General features: G+C 35.0%; 1 protein-coding gene across 1 annotated transcript in view; it reads left to right on the top strand.

Annotated features, from left to right (window-relative positions):
* The window catches only part of kcmf1 (potassium channel modulatory factor 1), a 132,192-nt gene extending 124,010 nt beyond the window's left edge, over positions 1–8,182 (top strand). Inside the window, exon 7 of the mRNA XM_069925718.1 lies at positions 6,465–8,182. Within this exon, the coding sequence (XP_069781819.1) occupies positions 6,465–6,726 (262 nt within the window). The 3' untranslated portion in view covers positions 6,727–8,182. The remainder of the gene's footprint in view (positions 1–6,464) is intronic.
* The last annotated feature ends 8,509 nt before the right edge of the window (positions 8,183–16,691 follow it).

Raw genomic sequence — 16,691 nt, 5'->3', positions numbered from 1 at the left:
GTCATCTCCATTTTCAGTAATGCTGAGCTGAAGAGTTTCAAAACCTGCTTTCTGAAGATGTGGCAGTCTGGAATGGTGCTGTTGTTCAGAAAATTTCATATTACCCAGTTCCAATATACAGTTCATTTCAACAGATATTAATTATTTCTGGTGTAGGTTACATTATTAGACTAACACCCAGAAATCTGGACAATTGATGAGGGATTAGACTTCCTATACCACTGTAGCAGTTGGGGAATTTATATTCAAGTCACCAAATAAAATCTGGAATAATAGTGAATTTAAGTAATGGTGAGAACTGAACTATTTCAATCCCTGAAGGATATCTACCTGGTGTGACTATATAGGATTCCAGATACATCATTGTGGATGATTCTTAGTTCTCTCCCTCGTCAGTGCAAAGTTCAGAAGGGTAAAGAATTCTGGAATTGCCAATGATGCCCCTTTCTCTTAAATAGAAACAAAGTGATGAGTATCGTAATTAATGTCATCACAGCATTCCTGTCCATTCTGTGCTCACTAATGAATATTTTTCCCTTTTTACCTTGGAATGGACTGACCCTTTCAAATTCCTAATGAACTGTGCTCTTGGGTTTTGAATATGTTGGTGGCAGTGGCATATTTTGGAATGGTGCAGGCTATAATCTCAACTGTCTTCCTTAGAGGGATCCTGTTTATTACTGGGATGTTTGTAGTAGATACTTTTCCACCTGCAAGCATTTCCAAACTAGAATGTGAAATGTCTAGATTTTAAAAAAAATGCTTTGCTGAATCACTTAGGAGTGTCGAGTTTTATCTAGTAAGTATGAAGTGTTTTAGACAGTTAATGAAATCTGTAGTCTTACCATAGTGTGGGTAAGCATTAGATAAATCACCATAACTTGTGGCTGGATTCAATGCCAAGCATGGATTTAAATGTTTACATCTCTAATGGAAGAACTTGCAAAAGGATTATGATAGAATGAAGTAGGTTTAACAATAAATTTGAAGAGCATTTTTTACACACCTCAATTTTACTAACCAGTTGGGTGTGGAAGGGAGAGTAGCTGCTGGTTAGGAAATTAGATAGAAAGTAATCAGTGTCTGTTTTTCAGGCTGGGTGATGGTAGACAATGAGAGAGTAGGAGGGAAAGTTGAACCTGGAAATCATAAATAAAGCAAAGAAAAAAAGTGGGATGATCTTTGGAACTTTTCATAGAACACTGGTTAGGCCTTAATTGGAGTATTTCATCCAGCTTTGATTACCTCATAGTCAGAAGAATGTGAAATTCCTACTGTGAGCAAAGAATCTGTGCATGTGAGAATAAACAATTCATTTTGAGATTTACTGGAATGAACCCAAGGATGAGGGATTTCATCCAAAAATTTATAATGGGGAAGCTGGAGCTGTTTTTGAAATAAAAACAAAATTGAGAAGAACTTCAATGCAGGTTATATGGACACGTTAGATGGAAAAGGCAGAAATAATTGATGGTCTTTTATTATTGTATTCGTTTTTCTTATTCTTTGAGGAGAAGTGTTGTTTTATTTTGAGATGGAGACCTGGCTGCATGGATTATGGTGATTATTTAGTAGATCGCTAGTTTAAAATTTGCTACCTTTAATGTGAATGGGCTCAATAATTCGATTAAATGCAAGAGGATATTAACTTATATCAAGAAATTTAAAGTTGATATTGCATTTTTACAAGAAGCTCATTTAACGGAAATTGAACATCAGAAGTTGAAAAGAGACTGGATAGGACAGGTTATGTATAATTCTAAAGCTAGAGGGGTGGCAATTTTAACTCCTAAAAATTTATCTTTTATTTTAGAGTCGGTGTATGAGTCAGTTGGAAGCGTATTGATAATTAATTGTAAAATCTTTTCGGAATCTTGGACTTTGGTGAATATTTATGCTCCAAATGTGGACGATGAGATGTTTTTTCAGGATGTTTTGTTTAATTTGTCTTTTTCTAATGATCAAATTATGATATTAAATCTTGACTAAGTTTTTGGCAGTATTTACCAAAATTGATTCATATTGGTCAGACGGATTTTATTAAGGGTAGATACTCTGTGGATAATGTATTTAAATTAATTAGTTTAATAAATATTTTTCAGGAGGAATCCAACTAACCAATGGTCTTATTATTGGATGCTGAGAAGGCATTTGATAAGGTGGAATGGGGCTTTTAAAGTGTTGGAGAAATTTTGGTTTGGATCAATGTTTATAAGTTGTATTAAGGCAATATATAAACAACCCAGAGCAAGAGTTATGGGTTTTATCTCAGTCTTTTAATTTAGAGAGATCTACTAGACAGGGTTGCCCTTTATCACCAGCATTATTTGTATTGGTGATCGAACCTTTAGCTCAATTAATAAAGAAATATAAAGGATATTAAATTAGGATTGGATGAATATAAGATTCATTTATTTGCAGATGATGTATTAATTTATTTAACTGAACCATTAGGGTCGTTGAAGGTGTTATAGGAAAAGTTAATACAGTATGGGGAATTATCTGGTTATAAAGTGAATTGGAATAAAAGTTATGCATTGTCTGAAGCTGATTATTCTGGTTGTAAAGGAATGATAGGCTTTAAATGATCAAATCAAATTAAGTATTTAGGTATTAAAGTAAGTAAATATATAGATCAACTATTTGATTTTAACTATTTATCGTTAATTTCTGTCATGAAAAATGATTTAAATAAATGGAAAGAATTACTTTTAACTTTTGTGGGTAGAGTAAATTGTATAAAAATGAATATATTTCCTAGGCTTCAGTATTTTTTTCAAAATAAAGCTTGTAATGTTTCTAAAACGTTTTTTAAGGATTTGAATACAATGGTAAGGAAATTTTTATGGAAGGGAAAATTAGCGAGAGTTTCTATGCATAAACTAACGCGGAAATGTGAGTTAGATGATTTGCAACTTCCAATTTTTTTAAATTATTACAAAGCTGTTCAATTAAAAATTGTAAATAGAATGTTTGATTTGAATAGTCTTTTGACTTGGGCAGATATATAACTAAATAGAATTGGAGAAGATAGAAGAGATTATTTATAAATGGAATGGTAAATTAATAAGTTTTATAAATAACGTATTTTATTTCATTTGATAGGTTTTTGGGAAGGGGTAATCAAGGTAAATTGTTGCGATATGTTCCTTTGTCTCAGAATAAATGTTTTCCTTTTACAGTTCATAATAACCTTCTCAAAATTTGGGATCAGAAAGGAATTAAGACGTTAAATGATTGTTTTGAATTGAGTCGTTTTTTATCATTTGAAAGATTGAAGGAAAAATATCAAATACCTACTCGTACACTTTTGTTACTATCAAATTAAATCAATGTTGTATGATTATTTTGGGAGACATTTGGTTTTATCTAGAGTCAAAATTTGAAACGTTGATTCATGATGGAGGGACAAAAGGTTTTATTCCTGAAATGTATAAATTATTGCAGCAGAAAATGTCTAAAATTGAGTTGCATAAATCACAGCTTAAATGGGAGATGGACTTGGGAGTTGATTTTGATAGTGATCATTGGAGAAATATTTGTAGAGATTACATGACAAAAATTGTAAATGTTAGGTATAGACTTGTAACCTATAATTTTATACATCAATTATCTGAAAATAAATAATCTGATGTTTCTGACTTGTGTTTTCCTTGTAATAATCAGAAAGGTACGTTTTTACACTCAGTATTGTCATGTGATAAGGTTAGGTGTTTTTGGTATAGGGTAAGAGATTGTTTGCAGAATATTTTGAAAATGAAATTTTCTTTAGATCTCAAAATTTTTTTAATTGGAAGTATTAGTGAATTAGGTTTGTTTTATAAATTAGATAAATTTCAAATGGCTTTTTTGAGATTAGTTATGTATAGCTATTTCGTGGAAATATCAAATGGATCTTAATTTTCAAAGATGGCATTTGGAATTGAGATCGTGTATTCCATTGGAGAAGATAACATAATTTAAGGGATAAATATTATGTATTTATCAGAATTTGGAGCCCATATTGGATTATTTTAATTTGAAAACTTAAGGATAGGGTTTTAAGTGCTGCCAAGTCTCCTTATATATTAAATGAATTGTGTTTGGTATTCTCCTCCTCATTTTCTCTTTTTCCTTCTTGGGTGGGTAAGGGGTTTCCATGTAGGATAGAGGGAGGGTTTTTTTAATCGATTTTTAAGGTTTTTTTTCTGTAAACCATGTTTACATTTTGATATATTGTTATATTTCATTTCTTGTAATCATGGTTGTTTCTTTTCTTTCTTAAATAAAATGTTTTTAAAAAAAGTATTGATGGTCTTTGGACCAGATTCTAAATCATGCTGTCAGAGACTGCAAGATTGTCTGTATGGGTGATCAAAATGGAATCAGTCAGGCTTTCAAAGGGGAATTGAATGAGTTTGAGAATAATTTGAATGACTGTTGGGAAAGGTAGAGTGTCACTGAGTTTCAAACTCCGTGGAATTGATAGGCCAAATGGATCACCTGTACCATAACAGTTAAAAGTTTCTATAATTCTTTGATAATGTTTTATTGCTCATCTAATATCTATGCACAACTAGATTGATAATTTTATTGGCATTTTTGCAGTCATTGTAACAGCATAAAAAAGCATTTAAATGGGTCGGCACCTCTAACTACTTTCCTGATACTTTGGTGATCAAATCAGTTTGTCCAGTCCAATTTAAAAATGAATTGAGAATAATTTTGATGGATTTTTCCATTTGTGGTCTGTCTGTGGTTTAAAAAGTTGTACTCTTGAATCTTTGGGGGCAGATCTATTTTGAGATGACATACTTAATACTATCTTGTGATTACATTGTATAATATGATATGAGAGTTATTGTAATCTACATAAGAATAGTGTAAAGCTGGTCTGAAATAATGCAGATGGATCTTTTGGTCGTCCCAGTATAGATTATAGTTTGGATAGATCATGGAGCTTCAAGAAGCTGATAGGTGATTTTGGAGGGGGTTGGGGGGGGTAAGGGGGAGTGTTTGGATTGTTCTTGGATCTAGAGGTGCCAGACTTGAGGCTTCTGTATCTTCTGTGTGAATGTATTGACAAGAAGAGATCATGATCAGGATGAAGGGGATCTTTAACACTATTGGCAGCCCTCTTGAGGTAGCAACTCTTCTATTGACTGTGATGGACTTGGCTTGGTTTGCTATGTTCTGCAGCTTTCTGCATTCCTGTTGCAACAGGACTCTGAGTGTTATGGAAGGAATGTATTTTGTATTGCGTAGTCTGAAAGCTCATTTGGATTTAGAAATGAGGTATTGATTGGCCATGTAACTGTTCCAAAATATTGTGGTTATACAATAGGGCAGCACGGTTGGTGTAGTAGTTAATGCAGTACCTTTACAGTGCCAGCGATTGGGTCTGGACCGGGGTTCGAATCCCGTGCTGTCTGTAAGGAGTTTGTAAGTTTTTCCTGTGTCTGCGTAGATTTTCTCGGGGTGGGGGGGGCTTTCCTCCCGCTGTTCAAAATGTTCTGGGGGTATAGGTTAATGGGATTTAAATTGGGCGGCACAGACTTGTGGGTCAAAATCGCCTGTTATTGTGGTGTAGGTCTTTTATAAAATTTGGACTGCTTAGGGATTGGTTCAGTCCATATTTCCAACTTTTCCGGATTCAAATTTAAGGAGGAATAAAGAAGAGATGATCAGGTAAATTTTGATGGTGTATTTGCAATTGAGATAATAAACTTCATTTATCAAAACGAGCAGTTTTAATGAAAAAATAGTTAACATTTGAAAAAAATATAAAAAACATCTTTTCACTACAAATAAGTGTGTAATGCTTGAAATCATTTTTTAAAATGAACATTGTAAAAGACAAAAACAGTATAAAAATTAATTTCTTTGAGATACTGCCTGTATTAAGCATGGTCGCTGGTAGCTACTGTGCATCTATGGTGCTTGCGCAAGCACACGCACACACAGAAAAGCCTGCTAAATTTAAAACATTTGCAAGTTTTGACAAACTCCAGATTCTTAGGTTGTTCGGATTTCTGGCATTCGGATTTTTAGACTTCTATTGTACTGGTTTTAGCCATTGGTGTTTAAATTGAGACAGGTTTGAAACAAAAGATATATTGAAGCTTAATAGTTGTCTGTTGCTTTTGGATTTATTTTTAAAGTTGCAGTAGTTCTCGTGAAAAAATTTCATGAGAAATGCAGGTATCCCTTTTTAGCATATGATTATCTTGGGAGAAGCAAAGTTACTTGTCTCATTCAGTTTGCTGAACATTAAATTGCAACAGTAAGTTGTTTTTTTTTCCATTTCAAAAGCAATTAGAAACTTGGACAAATTCAAGATTTAAATCTGTGATTTGTGTGCTCTTGTTTAAAACGTTATTTGAGCAGCCAAACAAAATTTGGTGAAAGGAATGTATATTGTCCATATGAACATTGTCCTACACACTGTGATGGTGGATAAAACTTGTTTTATGTACTATCAACAGGTTGAATGAACCGAAGATGTCTGAAGGAGAACGTCAATCACTGGAAAGTGAACGGGCAGACCACAGCCTGTTTGTGCAGGAGCTTCTCCTCTCTACCCTGATGCGAGAAGAAAGCTCATCCTCCGATGAGGATGAACGAGGGGAATTCACAGATTTTGGTGCTATTGGCTGTGTAGATATTATGCCTTTAGATGTTGCTTTAGAAAATCTAAATTTGAAAGAGAGTAATAAAGGAAATGAGCCTCCGCCACATCCTCTTTGATGATGTCCCACTTTGCAGACAATGTCCTCTGTGCTGTAACTGCCAATGAAAGTGGACAACAGCTATCTTTGGGTTTGTTTGGTGATTGTAATTTCAGGTCTGTCACTCTTGTTACATTGTGTACATTCAAGGAAGAGAAAAAAATAAGATAATTGATTCCACTTACTAATTTTTACTTCTAGCAGGTAAATGTAGGTAGCAGTGCCAGAGGCAATCTCTGCTTCCTGTACCTTGACATGCAAAAGGCTCTCCTAATACTCCACATTCAACCGAAGAGGAAAACAAATTGAAAAAATCTCTAATGAAGCTGCTGTGTGTATTTATGAATATTAATGAATAAAACTGCTTGGATGGTTTACCTTAACTACTGCATGAGGTTTTTTGCGGAGTGCATGAGTTTTAGTAGCCTTGTCATTTCAGAAAAAGAAAATCCCAAAGCTTTCCTAAAGGATATTTAAAGGTTACCTGTCTAGAAATGACCAACAATCACAGAGAGCTTATTTTTAAAAACTGTTATAGCTCTTGGTTAATTTAACACCTCATTACTCAGCTGTTTATCATGGCACTTGTAATGCGAGATCTGCAATGCCATTCTTAGTTAATGTTCTGAGTCCCCATTATCATGGAGACTGTTAAAATCATCTTGTAACATTTCAGCTTTTGAATGCTGTATTTTTTCCCGCCATATTCTTGACACACCTGAAGATAATATGACCCAGTTACCAGTATGTAGTGACTTTATACATTTGGGTCTTGTTGTTTATCCCTCACCTAGGGCAAACTAATTAATTTCACTGTTTTGATGTAATGATTTTAATTTTGTTAAATATTGCTGTTCTAGTTGCTTTGTCTAATTATAGACAGTTTTATGTTTATTCACCTTTTGGGGAAAAAGACAGTGACTCTATTTTGGTAGGGTTTAAAAAAAACTTGTTTTCTCCTCCCCAGTCTTTCTCCCTCTCCCCCATCCCCCCTCTACCCCTCCCCCCTTTCTCCCCCTCTACCCCTTTCCCCCTTTCTGTCGCCCCCCCTTCTCTCGCCCCCCCCCTTCTCTCTACCTCTCCCCCTCTTGCACACACGCACTCTCTAAAAGTTTCACATCTATATGCTTTAAAATAGTTTGTGGAGAGTTATCATCAGGAGAGCTTGAGGATTTGGTATCACATTGTGTGCAGTATATATATTATATCTAAGAATTTGAAGTCTAAATGCTAACGGTAGCACCTTTTTATTTATTTTATTTTTATTTCCTAAGTGAAAATTAGCCTTTTGATGAAATCATGCCACCTACATGCCTAAACTATTAATCCTATATGTAAAAAATGAGATGTACAATGAATTTGTGAGAAAACTTTCATAATGGTTATAGGCCAGGGACTGCGATTTTTTTTTTTTTTTTGAATGTAAAGATAGAATACAAAGAAAATAAAACTGCGCACAGCTTTTCATGACTTTACCAGTAGTCCTACAGTGATCGTCTTTCTTTATGCTGATAGCTTATGTATGATCAAAGTTTGTATCTGCCTTCACATGCATTTAACTCCACATCATTACTTCAGATCTCTCAGCAACTAATAAAACCTAGCCTGAAAACTAGATGTCCTCAGAACATTCAGTACTTGCCTTGGCATCAAAAGCTGGTAACAGTTGGTCAATTTACACATACTATAAAGCACTATATTTTAATTTAAAATATAAAATTAAAAACTAGCATACTGATGACATCAGTAACATTTCAGAAGTGTACAACAATAAGACCATTTAAGACTCGAGTACTGTGTGAAATAATTAATTTTGCTTATACTAATAAAAGCATAAAATGTCTGCTTTAATAATATAAACTATAATTTTGTATATTTTTTTGCATACCCAAGAATATCAACTATTTTTAGTAAACAAGTAATTATACTGTTCTACATGGAGGGTTACAAAGCAGTTTATAGAACAAATAGCCAATATAATGCTATGAGTTATCTGTCAAAATGATTGGTGGAATAACACTGTATCCAAACCAGGTTTTAGCTAACAAACTTAATTAAATTTTACAGTTTACAGTAATATGCCCAGAATTGATATAAATAATGTATGTAGATTTCTAGACTTTGATATGATAAACATGTACTCCCGTACAAGCAACCAACTAAAAATTATTACTGTTTCAATATTACCCTTGGAATGCACATATTCTAAAAGCCTAAATGTGGACCATTGATCATTATCAGCGAGTCAGTGGGTATTGGAAAGACTAAAATATTTACAGTACAATTTTCAAGTCCTTAATTTTCAAGTAAGGGGGAATTTTTAATCAGTAAAATAGGCAGTAAATGAAAACTTGAGAAATATAATTTTGTAAACGAGAGCCAAAACGCCTCCAAAAAGGAAAAATATTATAAATCTTAACTTTTTTTATTGTACTCTGTAATAGGTTCCAAATCCTACATGTGGTATGATTAAAATTAAAAAGATGTTTTTAATAAACTTTCTCCCAAAGGATTGCAGTTGCAAAGGATGAAAAAAAAAATGACATTAAACTGAGTGGCGAAAGAATGAAAAAAGTGCTGTCTTAACAGGTAAGTATAGAGTTGAGTGGTCTCGCCAAGCATTGTAAGACTTTGGAAGCAATGATTTAAGATGGCCTAAAGATTCCCCTGTCTGCGATACTTCAACAAGAGATGCTGAAAATTATTTATTGAAAGTGATCAGGCAGCTGTTTTGAATTTCTAATTAAGTGAATTGTTCATTTTAAATTGTATACTGAGCATTGACATCTACAATGCTTTAGATTTGTCAGAGCCCCTGTATAAATAAATATAAGAAAACATAATGTATAGATTTTCAGGATCAATATTTCTCATGAAACTGGTATCTTCATGAATGGATCAGACTATTCTATGTCTCTCATTAATTGTGAAATAAAATTAGCAAGTTAATTTTTTTATATGGACACTGCATAGGAGATCCTGACTAGCCTCTCAAATAGAACAATTTAAGTTTTGGTCTGCAAATTTAATCCTTGTCATCAAATCAATATTTAAATCCAGAATTTTGGCAGTGGCACTGATCAGATTAATTAGTAGGCATTATCTTTACTATTTTTAAATCAATAGTCGATCTTCATTGTTTAATGACCAAGGACTAAAAAAAATTGAAACAACATATTAGAAAAATTCAACTGTTCAGGTAGCAGCTTTGAATCATTTCAGATTCATGGCCTTGTATCATAATTCTTAGTTTGATTTCTCAAAAAGAGTTGGCATTTTCATCAAAAGTTTTATTCCCTGTGGATCAAGTAAAACTGAAAAGTTAAATGCCATTAAACTTAAAAATATTTACAATTGAATTAGGTTTAGGAGGTTGGGGAATATATTTGCAATGATTTTAAACTAGAAGAATTGAGTATCATTTAAGGTGTCCAGCCATGTTCAGGATATAAATTCAGGAATAGAAAGCCTAAAGAATTTATTTTTAATGTGTAAACATTGACACAATCTAGTATCATGTCCACGATAATGAGTTATAGGCTGTTCCTCAGTGTTAAGGATAACTTCCTTCCTTAACACTAAGTAAAAGATCTTATTATTCCACTCTCACCACAGACATGCCACACACAGGTAAAATATGTGGATGAGGGGCCTCCTAATTACAGGTTTTTGATGACAGATGGAGGCAGATTCTTGCAGCATCACTCATTTTCCTGCATCAACACAGTAGCCTTTAATCCTGTAATGTAATTGGATATGTCTTTTAAATCTGACTGAAGAACCTGTTGTATATTTTCAGTTTGCAGCTTTGAATCATTTATTTCAAATCTCCAGCCTGTGCAATTTCATTTTTATATGTTACCTTATTTCTACATTTAAAAATATATTCCAACTGCTTTAATTAAATCAAACCCAAAAAGTTCACCCCAGTAGCAGTCATACTTGTATAGGTGCTAGAGAGTTACTGACTCAACTTTACATGTAGTTTAATTTGCCTGCTGAAAATGGGTAGAATTGGAGAATTGGACAGATGAGTTGCTGTATTTAGCAGTTGCATAGAGACAAATTAACTGAATTTCCTAAGCTATATAGTTTTATTATTTGGCAATTTGATAATTTTTTAGATATTTGCCATGAATGAATGGAAGAAATTGATTCATTTTCCCAAAAAAATCATTTAATTGTGTGTCTGTACATGTATAGTACCTGTATATTCTGTTTCAGATTGGATTTGAGCATGTTTGAAAAATTTTATTTTCGGATGTTCTATTTGAGGCATCGCTTTAATTGAAAACAATATGATGTCAATATATTATTAATTCCAAATAATGTTAATAAATTAGACACTTTGCAGCCTGCCATCAGAAAATGTACCATGAATGGTGCTCAATTGTGATTTTTTTTTTAAAGGCCTTTGGTTCACCATTAGTCTCTATCCATAACTAGTCTTCAAGTGACTTTCATCAGATTTAATGTATTTGGTTTTCAAAACTGAAAGAGCCAACATGGATAAATATCGTCTTGCTGCTTAAATCTCAAATAATTTCAGCCTTGCTTGCATTTGATAATTTTGAGGTTCCTTTGAGCAATTGCAGTTGAAAATGGTGAATCTTTCCTTTTTATTCTTTTCATCTGTGTCAGGGTATCAAGAGATACTGAATCAAGGACAATTAGCCTACCAATTTAAAACAAAAAGATGGAAGGATGCAAGAGGTAAGGAGACCAACAGTTCTGATGAGGGCAGAGTGCAATGTGGCATTTGAAGTTTTAATCACCTTGTGCAAGGGATCCAAACCAAATTCCAAGATAAAATGAAAGATTCTTGAACCTATAGTTATTTTGGAGTTTCTCTCTTGAAGCTATAGGCTTGGATGTTAACTCAAAATGTTTACAAAATTGAGAGCTTGGTCATGAGATACAAGAGGATTTGATGAGAGTGACAAATTTTATTTACCTGACTATAAATGTGGGAGATGAGTACAGCACCATGACCTAGGTCGAAATCTGGCACTGTCTAAGGAGTTTGTTCTCCCCATGTCTGCATGAGTTATTCCAAGGTACTCTTGTTTCCTCTCGTTAGCCAAAACAATGGGGTTGAGGGTTAATTTGGGTGTAATTGAGCAGCACTAGTTTAAATGGCCAAATCTGCTTCTGTGCTGTAATTTTTTTTTAACTTAAAAATTTAACATTTCTATCTGGATAGACTTTTGATCTTCGAGTTTTTATTGGGGGGGGGGGGGGGGGACATTCCTAAATAAGGTAGAGACATGGACATGCTCTTTGAGGTGACATCTTAGTGGTGGTATTGTAGGTTGAATAGAAATCTAGAAGATTCTGGACAGAGGAAATGGAATACAGAAGACCTTTTAGGATGTTTAAAATATGCAAGACTGAAAAAATCCTGTTGAGGTACAAAACAGTGACTAAATATAAGAAGCTGGTTTCGCACTATTCATAAAATCTTAGAATTTCTGTGGGGGAAAAATATGAAGAATTTGTTTATTTTGAAATCATTTAAAAAGCAAAATACAAATGAAAATAGTTATACTATAATGTGATCACCATAAATAGCTGCAAAATCTAATCTTTTTACTCTAAGATACAACAAACTTTTTAAACAGTTTTTGATACTTGCTAAATATTTTGGTACTTGTTGAATTTGGAAAAAAAAAAGAAAACTTAAGAAAAGCCTCTTTAATAACAAAATGCTTTCATGAGCTAAAGATGATTTCATCCTAATCTTAAAGATGTTGATAATTTATGAAATCCAGAACCAGTTCTGATGGAAGGTAATCAGGATAAAAGATTGTGTCTCCACATATCCTGCCTGACATGCTATTTCCAGAATTTAGACAATAAGATTCAGGAGCAGAAGTGGCCATTTGGCCTGTCCAAGTCTGCTTCTTCATTCCATCGAGTTAATTCATTCTCCCACTCCCCTGTCTTCTCCCCATAATGTTTGATATCCTGATTATTCAGATACCTGCCTTAAATACATCCAAATACGTGGCTTCCAAAGCTGCCCGTGACAGCAAATTCCAGAGGTTCACCAGCTAAAGAAATTTCTCCACATCTATTGTAAAAGGGCATCCTTCAATCCTGAAGTTGTGCTTTCTTGTTCTTTATTCCCCTACTATGGAACCAATTCTGTCCAGGCCTTTCAACATTCTAAATACTTCTCTGAGGTCCCCCCTCATTCTTTGAACTCCAAGAACTACAGTCCAAAAGCTGTTAAACGTTCCTCATATCCCTTCATTTCAGGAATTATCCTTATAAATCTTCTCTGGCCTTCTCCATTGCCACCATAAGGAGCCCAAAAGTATACCTCATATTCCAAGTGATGCCTCAGCAATGCTTTATAAAGCCTCAACATTGCATCCGTGCTCTTGTATCCTATTTCTCTAGACATGAATGCCAACATTGCATTTGCCTTCTTCACCGACTCAACCTGCAGGTTAATCTTTAGGGTATTCTGCATGAGCACTCCCAATTCCCTTTGCAACTCTAAATTTTGAATTTTTTCCCCATCAAAATAATAGTCTGCCCATTTATTCCTTCTACCAAAGTGCATGACAGTACACGTTCTAACATTGTATTTCAAGTTAAGTTTATTGTCACCTGATTGTACAAGTACAACCCAACAAAACAGTCTTCTTTGGTCCTCGGTGCCAACCAGTATAACACAATACTGATAAACAACACGTATGCAGGATAGTATTTTAATCTATACAAAATAAATAAATATTTTGTACGAATGAGTCTCGGGTGGTTAGTGTGAGCAGTTCCTTTGGACATTCAGCATTCTTACTGCCCACGGGAGGAAGCTGTTCCTCAGCTTGCTAATGCTGGTTCAGATGCTCCTGTATTTCTTACTCAATGGGAGCAACTAAAAGATATGTGTAAGGTGGAAGGGGTACTCAATGATTTTGTGTGCCCTCTTCAGACAACGATCCCTGTTGATGGGGGCTGGGGAAGACTCCAGTAATCCTCTCTGCCACTCTTATGGTCCTGTGGATTGATCTCTGATCCATTTCTTTGCAGCAACCATACCATACTGTGATGCAGCCAGCCACGACGCTCTCGACAGAGCTCTTATAATGGAGACGGGTAGCTTTGCCTGCTTCATTCTTTTCAGGAAGTGTTGTACCTTCCTGACAAATGAGGAAATGTTGGATGTCCATGATGGGTCACTAGTTAAGTGAACTCCAATTGCCACTTTGCCCATTCTTTTAATCTATACAAATCTCTCTGCAACCTTTCTCTGTTTCCCTACTACTTGCCTCTCCAGTTGACTTTATATCTGCAAACTTAGCCACAAAGCCATTTATTCTTCAATCTAAATAATTAACATACCGGGTTAAAAAAAAAAGGGCCCCCAACACTGACCCCTGTGGTACGCCACTGGAACACTACACCACAGCCAACCCGAATAGTATCCTTTATTCCTACTCTGATTCTGGCCAATTAGCCAATGCTCTACCCACGCTGTAGTTCCACGGGCTCTCATTTTGTGAAGCAGCCTTGTCAAAGGCCTTTTGAAAGTCCAAATATACAACATCTACTGCATTCCCTTAGAAAATCCTGTCGTGCACCTCCAGATTCTCTGTAACTTGATCCTTGACATTTGACTCTAACAACTTGCAGTTTGTTTTTGTTTGAACTGACAAAATGCACTACTGGAGATGAGTGCAGTAAAATCTTTAGAACTTGTTTTGCAAAATTGTCTTAATTGGCATATTTATCATACCTTTTTAAAGTCCATGGACTTCTTCATGAGTCCAGGGTCAGACATTTAATTGGAAATAGATCAATTTAAAAACATTACATCACCTTTAATTACTTGAGTATTCTCAGTAGTAAAAGCTCTAAGATAAGATTTGTCACCACTCTACTTTCCTAGAAAGGTACAAGTAACTTGTAATTAATATGAATAATGAGTTTCTGCAGAGAAAAGCATAGATTCCTACAATAAAAATCAGCAAACCACTGCCTTACTTTACCTTGTTAAATAGTTAAAACAAAATTTGTTAAACAAATTGTTGCACAAAGTCGACTTCAGCTATTAACCAGTTGGATGGAACCTGTATCATTGCAAAATTTCAACTTAGTGGCAACAGATGTGGTTGGAATAATTGATGTAACCAATGATAGTATCTATAGCTCTACATGAAAGGAGAAGAAAATGAAGGGTGCAAATGAGAAGTACACGACTGACTTATAAGGCTATGAGAAAGTAGAAAAAAGGGGTTTGACTTGATTGCCATCTCATTGACATAGGCTATTTTCTGTGTTTAGATCATACATTTCATTGAATCTTTGAGCACAAATGAAAGCTAATCCCTGGCTTGCAGAATTGTGTGTGTTCTTTGGTTACTAATGGGAACAGGCACTGGGATTTATTTTTATTTAAATTGAAATACTACTGAAGTTATAGTGGTAATTTTTTTTAGAACATTCATTGCTCTTAAATGTTTCTAGAATTTGCAGGTTTGCTCTCCTTTAGGATTTTCCCCTTCACTTTAAACCTATTCCCTCTAGTTATCGGCTTCCCTACCCTGGGGGAAAACTGTGGCAATTTCATGATCTTGTAAACATATATGAAGTCACGCTCAGCCTCCTCCATTCCAGGGAAAACAGTCCCAGCCTCATTAGTTTTTCCTTGTAATTTAAACTTTACAGCCCCAACAACATGAGAATTTTTTTGCGCCCCCTGTAGCTTAATCCCATCCTTCCTGGAGCATGGCAACCAGAACTTTGCACGATACTCCATGTGCAGTCTTACTGTCTTGTACAGCTGTAACCTGATGCTCTAATTTTTGTATTCTGTGCCCTGACTGATGAAGGCAAGCACACCAAACTATCCAGGTTTTGCCACTTTCATGGAATTGTGCACTTGTACCCCAAGTCTCATTTTCTGCATTATTACCTGGGGGCCATGGCAATCACTTTGTATGTTGTGGTATGTTTAGATCAAAATATCTCACTTTGCACTTGTGTGAATTAAATTACATATGCCTCTTGGGCTGTTTTGCCAGTTGATCTTTATTCTCTTGTATCATTATACAACCTTCTTCACTGTCCACTGTGCCACCAATTTTGGTGACATCTGCAAACTTAAGAATCATGCCACCTGCATTCTCACCCAAATCATTTCTGTACATGACAAACAATAGGACCCAGTAATGACCCCTATGTCACACCACACCACTTTTCACAGGCCTCCAATGTGGCAAAACAACCCTCCAATACCACTCTCAGGCTCCTCCCTATTGGCTTTTTCACCAACAAACCAGCCTAATGTGGGATTGAATCATGTTGGGTGCTGCACTTCCCTCATCAACCCTCTTAGTCATCTCTTTAAAAAAAAACAATCAAATTCTCAAGACACAATTTCCCACACATAAGCCAATGCTGACTATCCCAAATCAGTCCTGGCAGTTCCAAATGCAGATTGATCGTGTTTCTCAAAATCCTCTCCATTAACTTCCACACTGCTACTGATGGGTCAAATAATCTGTAGTTCTCTTCCCTCTCCTTGCAGCACAGCATTAGTCACCCTGCAATTTTCCAGAACCTCACCATGGATAGCAAAGATACAAAAGTCATTGTTAGAGTCCCAGCAATTTCTTCCCTTGCTTTCCACAATGTCCAATACAACCAGTCAGGCACTAGAGATTTATCCACCCTATGTGCTTTTAGACTGCCAAGCCTTCCTCTTTTGTGATGTTGATATGTTTCAGGATATCACTGTACTCTTCCCTGAACAGCTACCTTCCATGACGTTCACAACTACAGACAAGAAGTAATCATTCAAGTTCAAGTCACTTGAGGCAGTCTTGAGGAGAAGTTCATAAAATGCATCTTGAACAGCATTTTATAAAAAGTACAAGGGAGCATGGTATCTTAGATCTAGCTTGTCCTGTGTAATGAGTCTGGTACAATCAATGATCTCACTGTTAAGGATCATCTCAGAAAGAGTGATCA

This window comes from Narcine bancroftii, chromosome 1, assembly GCF_036971445.1.
Source record: "Narcine bancroftii isolate sNarBan1 chromosome 1, sNarBan1.hap1, whole genome shotgun sequence".
NCBI lineage: Eukaryota > Metazoa > Chordata > Chondrichthyes > Torpediniformes > Narcinidae > Narcine > Narcine bancroftii.
Note: the sequence above shows the minus strand (reverse complement) of the source record. Positions and strands in the feature narration are given on the sequence as shown.